The 24,160-nt window shown below is 37.4% G+C and overlaps 1 protein-coding gene and 1 long non-coding RNA gene across 2 annotated transcripts; one reads left to right on the forward strand and one right to left on the reverse strand.

Annotated features, from left to right (window-relative positions):
- Window positions 1–267: 267 nt before the first annotated feature.
- LOC136239902 (uncharacterized) lies at window positions 268–15,589 on the forward strand. The gene is made up of 6 exons (XM_066030649.1): window positions 268–448; window positions 7,178–7,462; window positions 7,585–8,339; window positions 10,589–11,047; window positions 13,738–13,846; window positions 15,200–15,589. The coding sequence occupies exons 1-6, from the start codon at window positions 415–417 to the stop codon at window positions 15,331–15,333; spliced, it is 1,776 nt and encodes a 591-aa protein (XP_065886721.1). The 5' UTR covers window positions 268–414; the 3' UTR covers window positions 15,334–15,589.
- Window positions 12,008–13,043, reverse strand: LOC136239908 (uncharacterized). Its single transcript, XR_010693616.1, has 3 exons — window positions 12,429–13,043; window positions 12,249–12,348; window positions 12,008–12,197 (listed from the first exon to the last, which is right to left on the reverse strand). It is a non-coding gene; the product is annotated as an uncharacterized lncRNA (long non-coding RNA).
- Window positions 15,590–24,160: the final 8,571 nt, after the last annotated feature.

Genomic DNA, 24,160 nt, shown 5'->3' on the forward strand with positions numbered 1-24,160 from the left:
CTCCTACAGCTGTAGAGAATTTTGTTGATTGTAACAATTTGGTAAGGGGATATTAAATCTTTAGGATGGCATATTTCAATCAGCTGGAGCCCCAAATGCTGCTATACTTTTGCATATATTATAAATGATGTTATATAATTATTCTTGTACATGTGGTGCCATTGGTCACGTGATTATATATTTGCAGATACCATGCCTAACAGTGGTCACGTGATTTAATTTACGCATTGACAAGCCCGGCCGACACGGAGAGGCGGGCGCTGTCAGACTGCATACACGTCAAACTGCCGCCATCAAGATCGAAGGGCAGGCGCCAGACTTCACTAAAAAAAAAACCACGCCAGACTGTTCACGTGGTGTTATTCTGATTTTTGGTGAAAAAACGGGTGACTTAGCTGTAGGATCGCACAACCAATGGCTACAGGATCAGATCTAGAGTTGATAGAAGGTACTGGTAACTAAGTGAACCTATTAGTTGTCCAGCACACTTGCTCCTTGGTGCTGGGGGTGGCAGGCGCTTGACCTGGACTAAGCCTTTTTCAATCTTCAAGGGGTAGTCACTACCAATAGTCCTGTAGAACCATCTGCGACCGGGATCAAAATAAAATCAAGCGATCAAGAGTTAAATTTGGAGTGAATCAAGCGATCAAGACGTCCTAGAAAGTGGTGATTAAACTAGCTCGAAAACAAAACGAGAATTTACGAAAATATGCGCTAAATTATCAAACAATCAAGGTTATTTTTAAGGAGAAACCAAGCGATCAAGGTATATTTTCGTCGATCAAAACCTTGGTCCCGGTGACCTAGCGACGATATTTCAGTACTTTTCGATTGTGGGTTGGAAACTTTTACCGTTGACTTGGCACGAATTTGCTGGCCTTGACCTTTGACTTAGACTTTTACCACGGTCGTAGATCTACCTACAGTGAGTGCCTGTGTGTCACCCCCTTATATCCTGTACTCCGATCTTCGTCCTCGGTCAAAGCTAAAGTCAAGCTAGAAATTTACAGTCGGTCAAAGGACAAGCACAGTTTGTAAAGTGTATACCATGATCGAAACTTTTAGAATAGCATCGTGAATGTAAATTTACAAGAAATCAGTCAAGAGTCAAGCACAATTTTGAGTAAAAGTCAAGGATCAAGGCTTATTTTTCAACTTTGACCAAGGATGAAGATCAGAATACAGTGTATATTGGAGTGCCACCCCCTTGCACTTGGTACTGCCTATTCATCTAGGGATTGTGTGCGCGACATAATCTCTATTGTATGACTACCACTTAGCTAATCACAAACCATACGGTGCATGTGCATGTAGTGTTGTAGTAAGGCCACTCCAAATAAAATTATCTGTTTCCTGTCCACCGCCCGCATCTGGTTACTGTTAGGGGGGTGGTACTCCAATATATCCTGTACTCCGATCTTCGTCCTCAGTCAAAGTTAAAAGTTGAGCTAGAATTTTGCAGTTGGTCAAAGAACAAGCATGATTTTGTAAAGTGTATGCCACAATTGATACTTTTGGAATAGCTAAAATATACAGAATTTCGGTCAAGGGTCAAGCACAAATTTTAGTAAAAGTCAAAGGTCAGTGCTTACTTTTCGAGTTTGACCACTTTGACCGAGGACGAAGATTGGAGTACAGGATATATTGGAGCATAGATATACTAACCCCAGGTATGGGATTGGAAACTGCTGCATTCCTCACCAATTAACAGCTGCACTCCTAGTCTGATAAGTTTTCAAAATATGTTTTTTGCCAGTATTTAGAAATCGTGCTCAAGCATTCTGAGGTAGGTTTTAAACAGTTCTTGTAAGTTGCTGAGTTTAAATATACCATCACTTCCCAGTAGTACTCTTTCGCGCGACTTATCAATGGAAAAAAGGAATGGCTGTAAAGGTGAGTGGCAAATTTTGTTCACTTATACTGCCTCACTGGATTAGTCTACGAGGTGTTTGTTTCGCTTAAATAGTAGTTCAAGGCATATAGTTTTGCATGAGGAAGTAGCCAGTGCTCTATCATTACTAGTTCTTGTCTTATTTAAGGAGATGATAATACGCGATTTTAGAAAATCTGTAATATTACCTTATAAAATACAAGAACAGAGTAGAAGCACACAAACTACTTCCTCATGCAAAACTAGAAACATTGAAATACTGTTTAAATGATACAGACACCTCATAGACTAATCCAGTGAGGCGGTACAAGCAGACAAAATTTACCACTCACCTTTACAGCCATTTCTAGTTTTACCATTGAAACTCGCATTGAAAAGTCACACAAAAGAGTACTACTGGAAAGTGGCGGTCTATTTAAACTCAGCAACTTACAAGAACCATTTAAAACCCGTTGAGTACGATTTCTAAAGACAGGCAAAGGTGTCAAATTCTTTAAATTCATCGGACACGGAGTGTTTCAACAGAACTATCGAGGCACGTCACTAGTTTCCAGTCCTGTACCTGGGGTTAGTATATCTACGATTGGAGTGTAACCCCCTTACACCTTTAAATATTTCATTATTCCATATTCTTCCATTATTTTCTGGTTATTCTTGCATACTGACAGGCTCAGTAAAAGCTATCTCAGCTCACGTATCAGCAGTGCTATCAAATCGGTACAAAATTCATGTTTGTGTTAGTTTTGCAAAAAGGAAAGAACAAGCTTAAACATGCTTTTATGCAGCTTTTTAAGGTTGTACCGGGCAAATAATGGCTTGAAAAGCTGCCAGTGTCATAATGAAATAATGGAAATGGACCGCCCGTCCACATGCAAATACGCTCGAGTCCAGGATGGGAAATAGAGAATTTATTTGGAGTGGCCTAACCATGGATCCTAATATTCCTAAATACAAGTTATAGTCATTGAGTTGGCTAAATTAAGTGGTGACAATTTGCTATTCCGTAGCAAATCCATAGGTGCAGTTAGGCAATGTTGACAAGTCTAGCATGATCATACTTTTGTTTTGTATGTCTATGGGTTTCTTTATGTGAGGGGAGTGGTGTAACTACATGAGACTATATACTTACAACCAGTTGCCCAAATATTTGGTAACAAAAGGGAAATATACCTGAGTCCAGTCCACCAGTCCAGTCCACCAGTCCAGTCCACCAGTCCAGTCCACCAGTCCAGTCCACCAGTCCAGTCCACCAGTCCAGTCCACCAGTCCAGTCCACCAGTCCAGTCCACCAGTCCAGTCCACTAGTCCACAACCATTAGCTAACAGTGAAAATTCTATCCTTAGACTTTTATATAGTGTAATTGGGATTGTTTACAAATTCGCTAAGAATTTTAATTTGATAACTTTGCTCAACCTCGAAAATATTCCCCCTTGACTATATGGTATGATGTAAACATGTGGGTTGACTAAACAGTAGAGCTGTGCATTTCTAAGCTAAAACGATAATACTCATTGCAAACTGTGTAACCACTAGTACCTGTCCTATCACACAGGTGCTGTCAACAAAAGAAATAAGTAGCATTTAAGGCAGTACTATATTCACAGGATCACAGTAGTTATGAAAACAAAGTTTGAGAAAAATCAATTTTACACACAGGAGTACACTTCCTTGCACCCTAATCTTGTGCCCAGTTTGTTTTTTTCCCTTTTGTGTTTGGGTGGGGGAAATAAGAGGTCTGGGTATGAGACTATACTGGCACCCAGGTCAATTACTTTTATAGCACCCAATTGGCCTGTCCATGCTGACAGTCCATATGCTGTGAAGCAATACCAGGATGCTATGAACTTACCATGCGCAAAAAAGGTAAGTTAGAAATATTATGCCACTGGCAGGATTCAAACCCACACCCTACACTAACCGCAGCCACTTCAGGGAAGTGCTTTACCAGCTGAACTATTTTTTTGTGGTTTGCAATGGAATGTGCATGGAGTTTTTCATTATCATGGCCTTCAATGTGCTGAAGTGGATGACGGAAAGCATGTAGAAGTGGCCGATACTGTATTGGGTAGCCAGATGATGAGCATTTCATTTCGTACATGAATCGTGGTAATATGTGCACAGATAGGCGAGTAGGTGCTGTCAGTATCTGGTACATGAAAAAGTCACAAAAGGTAGTACTGTATTAGGAACCCGCTGATTAATCTTTTTATTTTACATGCTATGCTGCACTGCTCAAAACCTTTACCTATTATACTCAAATTATGCTCAATATTTATTGCATTTTATGGGTAAATAATAAGTGGCTGGCACAGACTATAAATCCTTAACCCATTATTATCGAATGGCTAATATATTGCCATAACGAGTGCCCTATATAAACGGAGCCATTACTCCTTTTTCCTAGGCGCTACGAAGCTAAAATTGCTACCAAACTGCTCAGAAGGACCGGGCGCTTCTAATGAAGTTTACCGTTCGGCGATAGGAAGAAGCATGGGCAAGTTATGGCACTTGGCAATATAAAATAGCGTATAAAAAACAATACTACCTGTTTAAAACTCCATGTTCGCCTTCTCCCTGCTACTAGGAGGCTTTAGTTAGAATTACTCCATTCCCCACGTGATAAGGATTCTAAAAATAAATAGTGTGATGTCATCACGTTGATTAGTAAGATGGCGGCGCCCATCTTTCAATGCCATGGCGATACGGAGAAGATATGCTTCTTCGCTTCATAGCGCGTGAGTTGTGTGTGTGATCTGTAAGTATTCTAGCTGTGTTGGTAGAAGTGAGAGATGGCTATCAAACGGTATATAGCTTGATGGGTTAATTAATGGGTGGGGTCCACTCGTATCGTACACAGTTCACACAAGCCATAAAAGATTTCACACTTGCGGTTTTGTAAAAAAAACTTCGGTAATAAAGGGTTAATAGAACAGTGAGTAACTCTAATAGAACAATCAGGTAGCTGACTGTTCTATTGGAGTATGTCAATCTTTTCTGTGACATGCAATTTGACAAACAAGTATTTAGAGTATATCGATCTTTTTCTGTGATATGTATTTTGAGAAGCAAGAATTTATGGTAATGCACAAGTGTTCTGCCTATTATGCTCAATGTTTTCATCTATTATGCTCATAACTATGCCAGTATAATCAGCGGGTCCCTAACTGTAAAGGTGGTAATGTGGTATTTTTACAAAAAAATATTATTCAACGGAATTTTCTACTGCCTGCCTGCTTAGTGTAGCAGAAAAGTGGCTACAGCTATAGCACTACTTCTTCTTACTTCAACCTTTCTCATGTTGATAGCCATACAATACTCACACTATGTCTTATTTTTATCCTTTCCATAGCAGCTATCAGTCAACCACAGTACGGCTTCCTTTTCTGGGAGTACGTGTTCTTACACAATGTTATTGCACCAACATATTGGAATATATGTGCTCTCGGAGTACAGCTTGTGAGTTATTCTCAGTTTTAGATAAGAAACCTGCCACCAGTAAAATTAATGGACTGCTTGTAGAATAATATGCACAAAGCGTATGAATGAAGTAGACTACTGTCAACTACACCGAGGTAAGTGAATTAATATGACATAGCTGCCAAACCGTGGTCTCACTTTGTGTCAGTAGTAGGTGCAGTTGGAATATAATATCAAGTTCACACGAGCATGCAAACTTGGTACCACTCAGTATGGTAGAAACAAGAAGTGTGAATAATTATCAATCAAACTGTACCGAACTAACCTAGCCATGCCATTTTTGGAATAAAGAAGAGATACTTAAACTTATTAGTATATGGAGTGATGCCAATATACAAGAACAGGTAACTGGATACCAAAGAAATCGTGATGTATATATTATGGCAGGATAGGCAGAAATCAGTTACACCAGGTCTTTGGAGATAAATTGAAGGTGAATAAAGGAAAAGAGAAAGGAAACAGGCCAAGTCAGGTACCCAGATTGGGAATGTTTTGATGCCATTGATGCTGTAATTGGTTACAAACCAGCTACTCAGTCTCCAGTGGTTGTGGACTCATCACTGGAAGACCCAACTGGATGGGCAGATAACACTGTTCTGGATAGCTTGACCAGTCAGCTAGCAATAGCTTGATGCAATCTGCTGGTGATGATTGAAATGAAGCACCATTGCTGAGTAACACTACTAGCTCTGTAACTCCATCTGCTGGTGGTGAAACATCTGAGACCCCTGCAAAGCAGTAGTAGTACAGCCCAACCAAAGAAAGAAGCTGCTATAAATACTAAGAAATTGAACTATGATGTAACGGGTGATCTACTTGATAAGGCTTGTGTCTATGCAAGTATGCAAGAGAAGTCTGATAAAATTATGATAGAACTGGAAAACAAAAGAACTAGATTTGAAGAGCGACAGATGGAAATTGAAGCATAAATGAGGAGAGATGAGCAAGACTTTCAGTTGCAAATGATGAATGTAGAGCCTATGTAAACCCGCATCACAGCTCGTTTCAATTGCCATTTCCCCAACACTCAGTGTATGTGTATGAATTGTTCTATTGGGTGCTACAGCTACTATACATATACTCTGTGATGTGCCCAGGTTTAGAATAGTGGTGGTTAGAAGGGATAGGGTTGGGTCAAGAAATGTAGTATGGAGCCTTAAGTTTGTATGTCAGAGGTGAATTAGTAGTGGTTGTGGTGGCTATTTTATTTGAGTGGTGGTCGGTACCGACCACTGCCGACCACTGTGGGTACATCCCTGACTCTAGTTTAAAATTCCTAATTTTTACTTATGCTTGTGTATGTATGTATGTACGTACGTATGTATGTATTTATGTATGTATGTACATACGTATGTATGTATGTATTTATGTATGTATGTACATACATATGTACGTATATATAGAGCTGGGCGATATCACAATTTCTTACCAATAATATATTACCATCTGAAACATCACGATATTACTAAATATCATGATATCCATACTTGAGTGCTATAGCAAAAATATTATTCCAAGAAATACATAACCAACACTTTTCTTGGATATAATTTGATTAGCACTTCCATCAAAGATTTGCATAAATATGTGTAAATATGCAGAATTACACTAAATACAGAGAATTACTGAAATATGATATGACGATATTGCAATTTGAAGACAGTATCAGATGTAAATATCCCAATATACGATAATATCATGATATTGCCCAGCATTACGTATACACATAGTTAGATTTGTTGGTATGTACTTTTGTATGTATGTATGTGTGTGTGTATGTATGTATGTATTTATGTATATTGTTGTAGCTAATAAACCGCCAACCACAAGGCAACTTCTGTCCTTTGTGATACCTAAAGTTGCTACCAGATGGTATGAGTTGGGAGTTATGTTGCTAAGACCAGAGCAGGAACCAAGATTGCAGCAGATCAAATCAGACCATGGTGATAATGTAAGAAAGAGTTGTTTAGAGATGTTCACATACTGGAGACGGTCTCACCCTGACGATAACTGGAATCATTTAGTAGCAGCGCTCAAGTCTCCTGGTTTAGAGATGGATGCAGTTGCTGCAGATTTACAAAAAATGTTCACTGGTAAATTATTAATTTTGTGGTCACTGTTTTATAGCATGTGTTGCACGTGTAGGGACAATGTTAATATGTGCTTGTGTTTCTTGGCTTTTATAAGGATATAAATGTTCTTTTCGGATTTGTAGCAATTACAATTGGTAAGGATCAAACATCTTTACAAACCAACGTGGAGGAAGCAAAGAGTGAAGATAAGAGAAATATAACCTGTCCAGCCTACTACAGTGTACTGTTTTCTAGTCTTGTTGAAACTGTTCTCAACATTTTAAGTAAATTGGACAATAAAGAAGAAACCCTAGAAAGAGCCAAATCATTGTGTATCTGTTTAACAATTGGTAGTGAAAGTAAAACATTGTTGTTTGATGATGAAAAATTGAAGAAAATTACTGACTGTGCAAATTTCAGAGAATTGTTTGTTATTCTTCGTGCACACTGGAATTGGGATGAGTGCTCAATACTGGAAGGAATTGTTGAAAAGTGTGAGTCAGAAAAAGCACAACAAGAGCTTCACAAATACCGGCAAAAGGTGGTAATCACTAAAGGTCTTGAAGTTATTTTTAACCAAGTTAAAGTTTCTCCACCGACAGGATATAAAAGGTTTTATGTAATTTATAAAACCAGTTCAACCAGGCTAACAACTGATCAGTATCTTGACTGCAAAAAGTTTATATTTGACACTCTTGAAGTCCACCAGTATGTAGCCCTCCCATACAGTTGGGTGCTATTTGGTTCATTACATCTTGAGTGGCATGTTACTGCTCAGGCAGTCCCTTACATGATGGTTATGGCATACAAGAAGAAACAGGTTTTCATTGACAACTCTTACGTATTTATGCAACTTGGAGTAGTTCCAATATATGATATGAGGGATACTCATGAAGAAGTGAGTACAACTATGTAAATGTGTATATGCACATTGATTGCATGATATACAGTGTATCAACATTGTTCATACAATGAGTTATTTTTATGTAGCTATAGGATTATTGCATGGATCAGCTGATGTCTTAGCAACTGACCGTAATTTTACAATGTCGGAAATCAAAATACACACCATGATAACAATAGCTTGCCCATACTGTACATGTATTATACAGACCATAGTTTTCTATTTTAACAGTATATATATAGCAGCTATAATTTTGTGTATGACCAGTAGTGCTGGGTGGTATTGAAAAATAACAAATGGTATACCTTCCATAAAAAGTATCACGGTATTACTAAATATCACGGTATTAATGGTAAAGCCATTGGTATTAAAGTAACTGCCATTTACCTCAACAAAAGCACCAAATACCCATGGTAGTTCAGCAAACCTCAGGTACAAATTACCACAAACAAACTTGTTTACATAGTTTGGTTAGCTGACTACATCACCACCTGCCTACAAATGGGTAGTTGGAAAAGGCAGATACAGTCGGACGCGGACACATGCAGACACGGACATTTTCAAAAAGCATTTTTACATTTATATAACAGTTATTTTTCATATCTAACGCTGTTTGTACAGCAGCATTCGCTTCCAGACCCAGGAGTCGATCTTGTCATAGCGCGTATCCATATATATACCACTTTAGCGTGGGCGTTCAAAGGCGCCGCTCGGTGTTTAACTCGCATATTGCCCGGGAAATATCAGGATATTGCCCGGGCAATATCATGGGAAAGCGGTTTGCCAATGACTTTGATACCCAGCCAGTTCAAAGAATCGATGCGCTTTGACTCGTTATATTGAGCGACATAGAGCTTTGTATTGTGGGACTCAGTTTTGTAGAGGTTGCTAAGCTTAGTACATAGGCTAAGATAGAGTAGTTGGTTGTTACTAAAGGATAATGAAGGCACAAAATAATTGTTTGGGCGATTGTGGATGCGTACTTCTACCCAACGCGTATCAGCCTTTGAACAGACCATGGAACAGCAAAGCTACTACTGCTACGTTGAAATAGGTTAGTAACTTACAGTTCTAAGTACTTAACTTAATATAATAACTTACTTACTGTCCCAATAGCGAAGTTAGTTGGCTTAACTTAGTACAAAAATGATAACAATATAAACTCCATCCCACAATCGCAAGTTTTCTAACATTGCGTGTTGAAGCATAGTAACGTATTAATAACGTTTTAACGTATGGACAACGTTTTGATGGCTATTAGCCCATGCTATTAAAACCACAATCGATCTTCAGATGCTACTGTATAAAACAAATGGGATGAGTTCTTATTAGTTCTTTCACCTATTAGGTGAGTGCGCCCCAAGTGATATATATCACTTGTACCATGGCTGCTTGGGATTTTGCTGACATATACACCCGCAGCCCTCGGGCCTGCGGCCCTCGTGCTTTGGGTGTATATATTAGCAAAATCCCTCGCAGCCATGGTATAACTATTACATAAGCGCATGTGTGAACGATACACTAGCGCTCTAAAGACCATATTACAGTGTTGTATACGTGCTCTAGAAATCTAATTCAGAGCATATAGTTGTACACCAATAATACTGTAGTGATTTTCTTTTTTGATGATTCCTGTAGTAAAGAAAAAAATAAAATAAAAAGGAAGCCTCAAAGCTGGCAGCTTTGGGGTTTGTAATTACAAAAAGTATACCAAAACAGAGAAAAGGGTATCATGTGATCATTGAAAATAATTGGCATCATGCATCTTTGCAGCCATTTCTTGGCTGCCACCTCTAATTTCAACACCTTTTTCTTTCTAGTGGAGGGCTGCACCCTTTTTTCACAGCTTGGCTATTTTGGTACAGATACGTATATATAGGGTGTATGCCATGATTTTTCTGGTCACTTCTTGTTGAGTAGTATCACTATAACAATCTACCAGGACTGTGATTTTGGTAATCTAGATTACTAAAATCAGATACCTACTTTTTTGTGATAGAGCCTTCAGCACTGTAGGTGTGTCCATATACGTATTATCACTATTAGTTTTTGTAGATATACTGTAGCAATTAATAAAGGAAGTTTTTAGTAGTCATTTAACTCCATCAAGGTAAAGCATGAATGCAATCTCAGACCATTCATGTTTATAGCTACATTGCCTACCTACATTGTGTGGGTAGGGATTTCACAACTGGCAACTACCTAATGTTCCCTATTCATTGCTTGTATTATATTTCACTCAGGAGAAATCTCCATCCATTACTAGTGGCAGTCACCACACAGTATCAACTCCATTGGATGATGAGTCTTGTAATATTGAACATGATGTTCTAAAAGAATGTGCTGTATCATTCACCAACAAGTTGGATGCATCTGCAATATTTCCACACTTAACAGCACATCATCTCCTATCAGAAGACGATAAACTAGTGTTAATCAGCACTTTAAGAACACCAAGAGAAAAGGCAAAACATATTATGAGTATATTACCCCAAAAGACAGATGGGTGGTTTGATAAACTGTTGCTATGTCTCCGTGAATCAGTGGATGGAACAAATCATGGAGACCTTTGGAGAGAATTAGAACAAAAACAGAAAGAATTAAGGCAAACTAAAAGCACAGGTACACCCAAAAATATAGATATATCAATCAAAGAGGAATCTGAAGAATCACATCGACCAGCTGGAGATGAAGAGAATAAGGTATGTAATACAGTATTCAACTGGAGGGTGTACAGCAGCAGTATGTATAGATCACAAAATCTTTGCTGCCCAAAAATATCACCAAAGCTTAATTGGCACTATTGGTTAGATTCAATCTTACAGACCTTTAGCACTTGTGCTGTATGTACACTCTTAATAAATAGAAATAATGTGTATTTGGTTCCACAAGACGTTCTTTGAGATAATAAGTCGCTGTCTAAGGTTCCTATGGATACAAATACATGACATTAACAAAGAGAAAACATCCTGGCTAGATCCCTGTAAGCGTCCAAGTAAAAATCAGATGGCTGCAGGTTCAAGGTCCAGTCAAGGATTTTCCACCTTTTCAAATATTATACTTAATCAAGTAGTGAGTTGTGCGACCAAGGAACTATGAAGTGCACAACCAAAAGTTAAAAATGTGTGGCCACTACTGTGAGTTACTTATGTGTAGGGACAGTTTCACAATATTAGTTCTGGATTATGTAACTTCTCTTAGTAGATTTATATTCGTTATGTAATAAAAAAAATCTTTAGTTGTTGTCAAGTGTACTTATACATATTTTGCTTTATTTCTCTACCTTGTGTTACACCTACCGTCATGTTACACCAGTCAACATACCCATGTTGTACAGTCCATCTAGCACTAACACTATCTAATTCTGGTTTGCTCCTACACGATTTTCTTCAATTAAACCTCTAACCCAGACAATAACTTTTAAAGACATGATGTGAACACAAATCCTAAAATCTTACAAACAAGTTGTGAAAGAATCAAGAGCGTAAGTTCCCTAGGAAAGGTGTTTGAAGCATAAATCTTGTAGACTCTATTTATTACCATGCGCCGCTTGGTGTATTACAATTGTTTTAACCTTTGTGACTTGTCACTACTGTGGAACTTCTGGTAGTCTTCTGAACAGCCTTGTTACATATACCCACCCCATGGACAAACAGTCACTCACATCATGGCTTTCATCATGCATGTTAATTACTATATACACACCTATATAACACAATGAACATCACATTAATTGTTTACTTCTGACGATACAACAGAATAGTGATGTATTCTAGAAATTCAGGTTAGTGCATATGGAAATTCATGACACCCCTGATGACGCTATACTCTATGTACACTGATAATTGAGAACTACAAAAGAACACATATAGACAATTGTAATAATACAGTTCCTCAACTGACCTGAAATTCACGACATCCTTTGATCTGAGTTCCTGTATGGCCTTAAGTTACACATGACCACATCCAACTGCTAGTGGGTAAACTACTATGACCACATGGCCTGCAAAAATCAATAAGCGGGCATTAATTACAGTATGCCTAAAATCTGGTTACTACTATACGCACGACATGTATACTTACCAGGGTATTAGTTTGGTCCCATAATAACAGTATATACCTAATCCTGGAAATTCAGAAAACATCTGATATAATAAACAATTATATTCCTTAGTATGTAGACTAACCTGGAAATTCATGACACCCTTGATGTCACTACAGTCCAAGTACACTTAACAATTGAGAATGTATATATAGCTGTATGCTATGACAGAATAGTAACTAAATAAACTAGTATATTATTTAATTAAAAATGAAGTAGGGATCCAAGTGATAAAGTAGTGAAACAAGAGATGAATGAAGGTATTATAGCACAGCATAGAATATCTCTACTTTAGCATTGAGCAAAAATAACTTTTTCCTATTTCCTCGTATAAAAAAAGCTACATTCAATTAAACACCTGTCTCGATCATAAGCCAGGGGTTTCCAGCACCTTTGGAAAATAAATGACTTGAGAGGCCCGGGTTATTACTTGAGTCTACTGTTAATGGCTTTAATTAGAGGTGCATTGATATTCGGATTGGCTATCGGCTATATTGGCCGTGTTTTTGCATATCGGTATCGGATTGGTAACATGCATAAAAAAGTAGCAGATACAGATATACAGTACATAAACATCTATTTATAGGGCCATGACTCATGCTCTAGTAATACCCTAGTAGCGCATGTTTATATAGTGTTGGCTGCTAATTACAGTCCCACTCTGTCACTTATTTACTAAATTTAGAGAGCAAATTGTTAGAGAAAATGTCCATGCTACCATATTGAATTGGCTTTGTTTATCGGCTTGATAATATTATTTGTATTGGTTATCGGAATATCAGCTAAAAGCCATATCGGTGTACCTCTAGCTTTAATTGTTTCCCTTGTTGCTGCTGTTTCTTCATACTTGAGTTTAGAGCCTTCAGAGGGATGAAGGTACTACGAGTAATCACTTGAGTAGTCTGGGCGAGTCCATAGATATGTATGATACAACTATTTTCCAATCATTTTAAGCCACTTGTTTATATAGTCAACAGACTGTATCACTGTTCAGTATGCTTACCATTACAACAATCCCGTCCTACCACCACCTGTAAATGCCAGGTGTTGGTCAGAATAAATGCCCGGTCTCAAATAAAGGCCCTGTTCATTTACAGGCTGGGTCAAAAATGCTGGGGCTTATATATAACATGCATGGATTTTCTATGCTGAAATACTATCTTTCACCTCTTGCTTCACTACTTCTTATTGCTTAAATTACTTAATTAATAATTGGTAAATGTATTATGCACTAAAATCTATATACTGTATGTACGGTATGTGCAATTATCCTGTATTGTGTCACTACAGCCCTTCTCCATATTTGTGACATCAGCCATCTCTCATAAGCATATTGTATTGCAAGTCAGACCAAGTGACACAGTTGGACGTCTCATGGACTTAGTGAGAAAGAAATTTAGTAAGTTTATCTTGCATATTTATTAAGTACAGGGTATTCACTAAATGATTCCAGTTACAGTGTATGATGTACATATGTGCTTACTGTAAGTGCAATAAGATTCTAGATGCAGTATCATGGCGTATACGTACATAAGCTCTGAACATTACTGAAATGCTCAAGTGTAACATCACACTTGTACTATAGAAATCAAGGGCATATCCAGGATTTTTTCAAAGGAGTTTCCAAAAATTCAGCAATCGACCACTGCAAAATTCCTCTTAGTTGTAATACGTTTCCTCTAGGGACCCACCGGTTATGCTTTTTTATTTTACCTATTATGCTATGCTGGACTGCTTAAACCTTTAACCTATTATGTTCAAATTATGCTCAATTTGTATGCTTCAGTTATATAAATTTGCACTTTATGAGTGAATAAGTGGCTGAAGCACAGACTATAAACCATTGCTTGTCAAAATACATGTCACAGAAAAGATCGACATACTCTAATAGAACAGTCAACTACCTGTCTGTTCTGTTAGAGTTACTGACTGTTCTATTAGTGTATGTCAATCTTTTTCTGTGTATTTTTGGAAGAAGGTATTGCACAAATATTCTACCTATTATGCTAGCATTATGCTCAATACTTTCAGACACCTATTATGCTTATAATTATTCCAGCGTAATCGGCAGGTCCCCAGCTCCCTCCACTGCTGGTATCAAGACACGTCCAAAATAGTGTGGACACAATGGTTATGAAGAAAGGTGGTAAGTTGTCTTACATCAGGAGCCTTTATTGTCCAAGTTTCTGTATACCATAAAGTAAAACAGACAACACAACGGTCTTATACACATTTCTTTTGGTATGCAAGGAAAAAGTCCTATTCATAAAAAGTAGCATCATACAAGCTACCAAATGCCTTCAAGGCTTTTGCAATTCTACATGCCACCTCTCTAGTGACCTTTCCATCATTACATAGACATGGTCCAAGATAAGACTCAGTCACCTTCTCAATTTCACCTCCCTCCTCACTCAGTGGAGCAACATCATCATCGCCAATACCACCCCCATAGCCACCCACACACGTGCACACACACAACACACACACACACATCCAGACATATACATGTTTTTCAGAAAAACAATCAGGGGTGTGCCCACAGCCAACCTTCAGCCGGTCTTCAGCTGGCTGTGGGTGCATGCCTGGTTTGAAAAATACACACGTTTATGCCAAGGCTAGTAGATTGTGGGAACATGTCTTCGAAAGAGGTGTTGGGAATGTATTTTCAGTATGTGATGTTTATAATATAAAGTATCTACATTCTGCATATATGTAGGCTGTTGTTATCTCAATTTTGTATTTTGATCCATAGTTATGCCCGATGTCTTTAGTCTGATATCAGGGTCACAAGAACTACGTTTGAATAATTCACTACGTGACTCAAACATCAAAAGCAACAGTCGTGTTATGATAGTGATAAGAATACCTGGTGGAGTGTTCAGCTAACAAAGCACTAGATTTTTATTTAATAGCAGGATCATTGCAAATACATATAAATTTGTAACTGTCCACTTAGTAGCCATCATATGATTTAGCTACTAGAAACTTATGATATCACATACTGTAGATGTATACTATAGAGTAAAACAGATATGGTTTCATATGTTTTTGTCAACGTTTGTAATATTTGTACAAATTTACACTCTTTGTACTGAATTTGTATGTTTCAACACATATACATAGATACGTATGGTTGATCAGCGTGCATGTGATGCAAGTGGTACACTTCTGGCTATTAAAGTTTTGGCTTAAAACATGAAAGTATACAATAGGTGGGGAGTGGGATTGTAATGATGGATCAATGTGCAGATCAACTATATGGCAATTTTCCATTTTAAATAAGCATGATATGTAGGGATAGATCAACGAACTATGTATTCTGCATGGTGGGTTTGTGTACGAGGTCCAATTTGTGTGAATTTTGCAAATTGAAACTAGATTCACAAAATTTTACTGTTTTCATATGAGCACATTTTGACTAAGGATTCTGCAATTGCAGAAATTTCTGCTGTAGATTAGTTGAATTGTATGTACTCACAAATATAGATTCAGACAATATTATAGATGTACTAATGTTTTACTTCAGTATCTATCACTGAAAAACAATTGAAACTACCCTATGACAACTCATGCAGTATATATACATAGCTAAATTTAGTTCAAAATCATACTAGCTGGATATGTGTAGAAACTGGCTTAGCTCAACAATAAATGATATACAATATACTTCCTTTTTCATACTAAGCATTGTTCATATAATATTATATGTTACTACTCTAATTCAACACCTTACTCCAATCCAGAATACATCTGACACCAGCAGCTGTTTGCTGTTTTGTCTTTATTGATTTATTATTTGTTTGATATTACCTTAGTATAATCCAACATCCCACACACTTTTCTGCCACTTTTAGCATTGGATCATAGAGGGTTCAGTGTACTAGGTATTCATTCAGCATAAGCAACTCGCCTCTGCATGACTACAATATGGATTGCAACATCGATCTCTTTCATTTCAAAGTAAAGTACATGTTTAAAATTATATAGGTATTGTATTATAATCTCATCATACAGTATGTCAAGCAGTACGATAATAATATTAAGGTTTGGGCTTTTCTGGTCAAAAATATCACTAAAACTCATCTCACAATACACCCTCATGGCATCTTGGCAGTATAACCAAGCCCAAAGTGCCTTCAGTATGACCTGAAACACTTCCTTAAATATATATTTAGTGGAATTTATTGACTGCCTGACTGACCGATGCCTTCAGACAAATGTAAGTCGATAGCAGCTAAGGCTACGTGCTTGAATTCTTTAGTGTTCAACGTCACTCAGCTTGACTGGTGCCATTTGGCATACCGCAGTACATACAATGTATGTTTCATGGACTTATCTTTGTCCTTTTGCTGTGTACCATTTATCTTTGCTGACGGCACAAGGAGTCGGTGTTGGTTCACAGTAGCGCCGTGTGATGGTGACGCTATATGTTTGACAGGAATCATTCAAGTTTTCCTTTGTGACTGATTGATTGCAGAAGTTCTACTCTTAATGTTTCTTTGTTTGTAACACTGGTTGACCATTATATAGCTGAAAATGAAGTGTAATGGCTACTTTGCTATTTCAGTAATATTGATAGTTGGGGCACACATACATACTATAAGATACAGACGATAGTACTGTATATTAGGGATCATAAGGGTTTGGAAAATATTACCCTCACAATGCCTTAATGGCTCCTTAGCAGTATTAGTTAGGTATAACTAAGCCCAAAAGTGCCTTCAGTACGACCTGAAATGCTTCCAAAAAGTTGCTACAAAATTTATTATTTTATTTAGTGGAATTTTCTACTGACTGACTGACTGACTGATTCTCCGATCGATGCCTTCAGACAAATGTAACTTGATAACAGCTAAGGCTACGGGCTTGATTTATTTCCATGTTCGATGTCGCTTTAGCCCGACAGGTGCCTTTTGACATACCGTAGTACATACAATGCATGCTTCATGGACTTACCTGTGTCCCTCTTTGTGTCCATTTATCTTTGTTGACAGTGCAAATTAAAGTGTTAATTTGTGATAGCACCCTGTGATGGCTTCCTTATGTTTGACAGGAATTGTTAAAGTTTTCTGTTGCAATGGATTGATTGCAAAGGTCCTACCTTCTCGTAGTGTCCTTTTTTTTGTATTGCTGCCTGAACATAGCTGAAAATGAAGTATAATGTCACTTCACTGTTTCAGTAACTGATAATTGGAACAAGCATTCAGATGAAAGCATTAAGCCTGGCACCATTATTTTCATTCTAATTTGGTATGCGTGAGTTCACCAGTCATAATAATGTTACAAAAAAGTTAATAAACAGGTATAAGGGAGATTAGGGTTCATAGAAATAAAAGTAGTGAAACAAGGGAGGTCACCTACACCTGCAGATATACTAGTGGACATTAAATCCCTAATCCAGTCATGAGTAGAGATTGAAATAGGTATTTAATCAAGGGTGTAGCCAGTTTTCTGAATTGCCCAGGCACAGGGTCCAGTTGTCCCCATGTAAACTATTTAGTAAGAAACACGAACCCATCTCTGTGGACTCTTTATTACACATTTGCTGTCAAAAAGTTGTTTTCAAGTGCATACATGAACTTAGCTACTATACACTGCTGTTTGTGCAGCTTATTAGACTACAATACTACTGCATGAATAATATAGAAGACTAAACTAAACAATTATGGACTAACTTAGCCTCCAGCCCCAATATTGGACTTCTTTTTCACTTCTCTGCTTACACACACTGAAGTGCTTTAGCATACAGTGGAACCTCAGTTATCTGGACCCCATTTATCGCAATCCTCGGTAACTGAACCGTGGAAATGACTCCTCTATTAGAGCAGTGACTGTTCTATTAGGGAAGTTGAATAATACTGATATTTTTACAAATGTTCTTTATGGCTATTTATACACAGTTTCAGCTTTTCAGACCTACGGACCACCCTTGGTCACAAGGGGTTTGAATAACTGAGGTTCCATTGTACTTCATAACCAAAGTTTAAATAAACAATGATCCTCTTTAGTCCTGCTTCCAGTAAGACGGGCACTACAGCCGACTGGGAATTGGTTTTTGTCTGTCTTTCACTAGTCTATACCATCTAATAGAACAATTACATTCTTACTTCTATGTGTTTTCTGTGTCTGCTGTGTCCTGTCAACTCCTGTGTGTTGTCTGTGTTTGCTCTGTCCATCTCCGCTGTGTCCTGTGTGTCTGCTATATCCACTGTGTGCCACTCATCAGACACAGTTGATATACAGGTCACAGCAGTCACAGTGGGCACAGCAGACATAGTCAACACTGCAGCACATGCACTGTACATATACACAGGAAATGACTTTCATTATTTAGTCTCGTGTGATCACATTCCATCAGGTGCAGGAAGTATATTTCTATAGTTAGTATAAAACTGTTTTTCCTACAGGTAAACAGAGAAGAATTGGATTTTAAAAGACGTGTATTTTAAAATTTTGTATTTAATTATTAGCTAGTTGCTGAATGTTGCATGTATAAAGTGATCTCAAAACTGATGCACTTGGTGCATGCATGGTTGGTTTTCACATTGTAACTCAGTAAATTTACATTAAAATGAAGGTTTGTACTTTGATAGTTACCTAGCTGACACATGCAAGAAAATTCATAAGTGGTATAGCTGGCGTGACAACAAATGATCACGGCAAAACCTGACTGCTGTTTCTCAATCGCATGACTTGTGAATATATGCCCGGTATAAAGTGCACATTTTTCCTGTACTTCTAATATAACACACATAGAATGTTCTAGAACAATCTAGTTTTCCATGCATAGATCTATGAAATTATATTCTGTTGCAGTAAACTAGAACTTCCATGAGATGAGCAACTGACAACAGTGGCAGAGTAGTGGAGGTTTGGGTGTATAGGTGTAAAGGTCACTCCCTGGTTTGAACCCTGAATGATTTTTTGGCATTTTAATAAATGCACGGAGCTACCTCAATGTATCAATACCATCTGTGTACAGATGTCTCGATATGCAGAAGAAGAGGGAGTATGGTGCATGCTTTTATTCTGTTGGTATTTGCTACGACTGGGGACATGGGAAAGGAAGCAATCACTTTTTTATTGCCAGCTTGCTTAGCTCCTCTCAAAACGCAGTGCCTTGTCTTATAGCAGCACTTTGGCATGGCTTCGTTGCACCCTACATTTCTCTTTATTGAATTAACAACCATGTGTATCCAGAGAAGCCGCTCCATATCTTACAGGTCATCAGATACTTCCCCAGAAATGGGCCTTATTAGTGGCACTTAGTTGTCCCTTTTTGTAGAAAGTGTATCTGATTGTCCGATTGTAATTATGCATGTTGACATTGTTCAAACAAATGATATTTAAATTTTAAAAAAATTGACGTGTTCGTGCACATTTTTACTACTCAGTGACTGTTCTATTTATTTGATTATGCTTGTTTCACATGGTTGGTTTTTGCTTTATATCTCCTTAGCTAATACTCTCAGTACTTTCAAATCACAAAAGCTCTGTGCTACGGCTGTTAGCCTATCTGCATACCAATTGTATAAGTTGTTTCTGTCCTGCAAAAAAATCACACAATTGCAATATTGGAAAATTGCTTGTAACTTTGCTCCACTTCTACCAATCTGTAGACAAATTGGAAAATAAATGTGCTATTATTTGTTCTTTATACTTGATAAATCTGAAAAGAAACCAATAAGGCTTGCATGAGTTATGGAAATTTTTGTAAGTGGTGTGAAAAGAAAATTAACGGTAGAAGTAGAAAAATATGTATTAAGAAATTAAAACAAACTTTGAAGCACGTATCTCAAAGACAGCTGGATGAAACATTGTGTGGACAATTTCACACCTCAAGGAATGCTTCACAAATGGGCTATTTCTGTTTAGCCGTTACTGAGGTACACATGCGTGTTTTCTTGGTTCCTGTACATGTACACTTGTTTGTCGCACTGCAGCCACTGCCAAATGCATTGGCTTTTCTTTGACGCACAATACACTATTGTGTGTCCTGATATACAACTACAAGTGTATGCACATTTGTATTATAGAAGCATTGTGCAAATAATAATTACTTGTAGTTGTAATTCACTATAGACTTTTTAACTCAGCATGTCATTGCTGTACATTATAGACAAAGCCTGTTTAATATCAACATGTCCACACAGGTGATTGTCTAAACAGTCCAGAAGCTTATCAAACCAACCATATGTAACACATGTATAAGGTAATTAATCTTCTTGGACTTAATATTCATGAGTAATTAAATCTTTATCATCAACTGTTAATGGTTCCGTGGCATCCAGGTGGGTTTAAAAGGCATCAACATCTAATTTCTCTCTCAACAGGAGATAATTTTTTTTTACTACTAGAGCTCTTCTTTTGCATGTTTTTACCTAGTCCTTCTCTTGTCATCTTACAAAAGCCTCATGATTTTTTTGTAATGAGTGATACGTTGATCTACAGTATGTAGATGTTGAGCTGAGCCCTCAAAAACATTTAATTAGGCCACATAACCTCATTATATTCTCATCCTCCAATACTCAAAACAGTAGTGTGGGAGGGTGGTGTTTTATTTTTTTTTTTATTAACTGGTAGCTGAATTATCTAGCTAAAAGTGAATTATATGACTCAGAATGTAATTTTGATTAGACTGCTTTAGCTAGTTGTTAGGTGCTGGATGGCTTCACTCAGCCACCAATGGTGCAAACAAAATCCTTGACATGATAAGAAAAATGATGGTGCGGGTGAAGATGAGAAACTAATAAGTAAGTTTATGTGGCCTAACTCAAAGATGGAGTGAAGTTTGGTTTATTTATAATACCGCTTGACCAAAAGTAGTTCAAAATCATTTCATTCAAATGTCTGACACTTCATGATCATTTACAAGTTTTCGCCATACATTTCCTATGAAGAAGCTATAAAGTGCATGTATAGTCTGTTATGTCTTTTGTCAAATTTGCTGTGTGGCCAAACCGTACATGTCTGCTTTTTACACTTTTATGGTCATCAGTAATCATCTAGTTTGCTGAAATGCTAGCTCTTTCTCTTAATAAAACATTTCGCTTTTCTGTTTTATATAGCTGTTTTCTCAGGACTCAGCTCAACGTGTACGTACTATAGTTCAGAGACATAATTATGGATAGATAGCGGCCTATTCTGCTCCCCAAAATACTAAAATTCAAACTATTGTGCTTATAGCCATAATTATAACCTCAATATATTTTTGCTTTTACCTTTATAACATTATTTGGCAGTTTTACTGTAGTTTGTGAGCATCTCTTTAAAAGTATCGTCATGATCCTATGCCTATATTATGTTACCATCATGTTTACTATTTCAGGCACCCATTATGAGCATAATATTGATACATGTAGGTGCTTACCCACAAGTTTCACCTGCACTTCTGAAACCACATTAGATGACAAGTGGAAGACCATTCTTGCCATTTTCTGAAAATGCATGGTTTGGCTGAGTCAACAAAATCATCACTGTGACCATGTGTGTCATCATCTAGTGACAGTGACCTGTCTAACTCATGATGTAGTGATGACCTCTTGTGGTTATCAACAGATGGCCATGGGCATGTAGGATTAGAGGTTATGCCATTACATAATTGTGCTGAGTCCTCTTTTAAAAAATCTGAGGCATTACTATGTATTCCAGAGTCAACAGAAGTTGTAAGAAGGTTGTAGTCTACTTTAAATGCTTGGTATTTGCCGTAGATAAACCTACAGTATACATACAGTAATTAAGTACCAAGTATATACTCACGCATTATAAAATTCTTACCTATGCAATTAAATGCTCACTCATTTCTGAGGTATTAGTGCATCCACAACAATCCCATACGAGGGTATATATACTAAAGAATTGTTATGTCCATAAGTGGTGGAAAGGGGAGGGCTAATACATAATGGATTCTTGACACTTGCTTACTTGTGAAGATGCTGGTTGACTTCTGAAGCTGAGGAGTTGGGACAGTACATCCACAACAGTCCCAAGCAAACAACCTCTACATACACCAAGCAGCCAATACGGCCACAAATCCTCATGATCAGTTCACACTTATTCCAGGTGTGTAGACATTTTTCAGTATAGACATAGAAACAGCTTGGTCTTTAGTGCTGAAACAGTGAAACCAATAATGTGCAGTCCTTGAAATTCACAGCCATGACCAACTCCAGTGTCAACTATGAACACTACCCAAATGGTTTGCTTGTAGATAAAGGGCATGCATGGTGACCATTTATCAAGTATTTCTCCATTATCTTCATACTTGTTGGCAAACTTATAGCTATTTGTGGGCATATTTTAGCTCTTCAAATTCGAGAATGGAGTAGTTGGGAATTGAGAAGCAATGCTTTATCCACATGTTTTGATCTGCTTTACTGTCGGCATAGAAGGATAACACTTTTCCTTCACATAGTGACACTGTCCTTTGAGTCTACTTTAACATAGTCCACTTTTGCAAATGAAATTTGTAACAACCTGGCTACAGACTCAACATCTTTAAACAGATGCAATTTTTTTGCTGGCTCATTTTCCACACCGCCACATGTGGCCTTTGCCTGTAACCCAAATAATGTGTAAATGCAATCTGGCTTGATAAAACAGTTACATAATGCATTATGAAAAACATATTAATAGTAGCCATATTAATGCTTTAAGGCATGAATTGTAATTCTCATGCATGCTTGACACCAAAATGAACTAAGAATTTGTAGCTGAAATATTTTTAACATGTATGGCAGCTCATTGTTTGGGACCACAGTGCACACTGTATGTTTAATTATGTTATTTACCATGCAGCATCAGAGTGGAACCAAACTTAATGTCAGGATCTTCCACTCTGAAAGAATAAGGGTTGACTATGGCTATGGCTTTGTATGGGTAAAGTTAGTGCTCATGACTTTGGATTTTGAAATCAGTCAGTTGAATTGTCCCTGACTTAGTATATCATTACATGCAATTGCCATGTGCTTCAGTACAACTTTACAAGGTTAGTGCATGTTTGTATATAGGTTGCCTATATGTATAATCAGAGAAGCATAATATAATATGATATTCATGTATCCTCATCATTGTGTTCTTTATCTTAGGAACTAATCACCTAGCGTGACCACTTCTCCATTGTTTTGTTACTATGATATAGTTACTACATCTAGTATGTTCAGTAGACCAGTGTATTATGTACTTATGTTGCAGCAGTATTGCTCAAAATTTCTACCTATTAGCTATGCTCATCTTTATATGCTTAAGCTTAAAATAAGCCTCAGTTCAAAAGGCTAGCACTGCTAAAAAGACTAGTAGTTTTGTTCATGTTAAAGAAAGGGATGAACTTTATAGCAGTAGTACTATATTGAAGTCACCATACAGGTGAACAGTGGTATAAATGTTGCAGTACGGTTTAACTTTACAATTGAATTTTAAGGGATCTGTTGCTGGATGCAACCCTTAAAATCTCTAAAAAATTCTACTGTGGCCAGCAATCTACATAACTATGTTGCATTCTTTCACTTTATTTACTTTATTCACTACACTTAAGGAGGCAATACTCCCTTTATGAATCACATATGGACCATAGTAAGGAATTTCTGGCCTAACTCATTCATGGCATGCTTTGCATGTGGTTTTATGGTGCACTTCTAAAAATGCACATAAATCTACAACTAGCTATACAAATATATATACACTAGTCCATCCTGTTTTGCGCTAAAGTTATTAC

This window comes from Dysidea avara, chromosome 1, assembly GCF_963678975.1.
Source record: "Dysidea avara chromosome 1, odDysAvar1.4, whole genome shotgun sequence".
Classification (NCBI taxonomy): Eukaryota; Metazoa; Porifera; class Demospongiae; order Dictyoceratida; family Dysideidae; genus Dysidea; species Dysidea avara.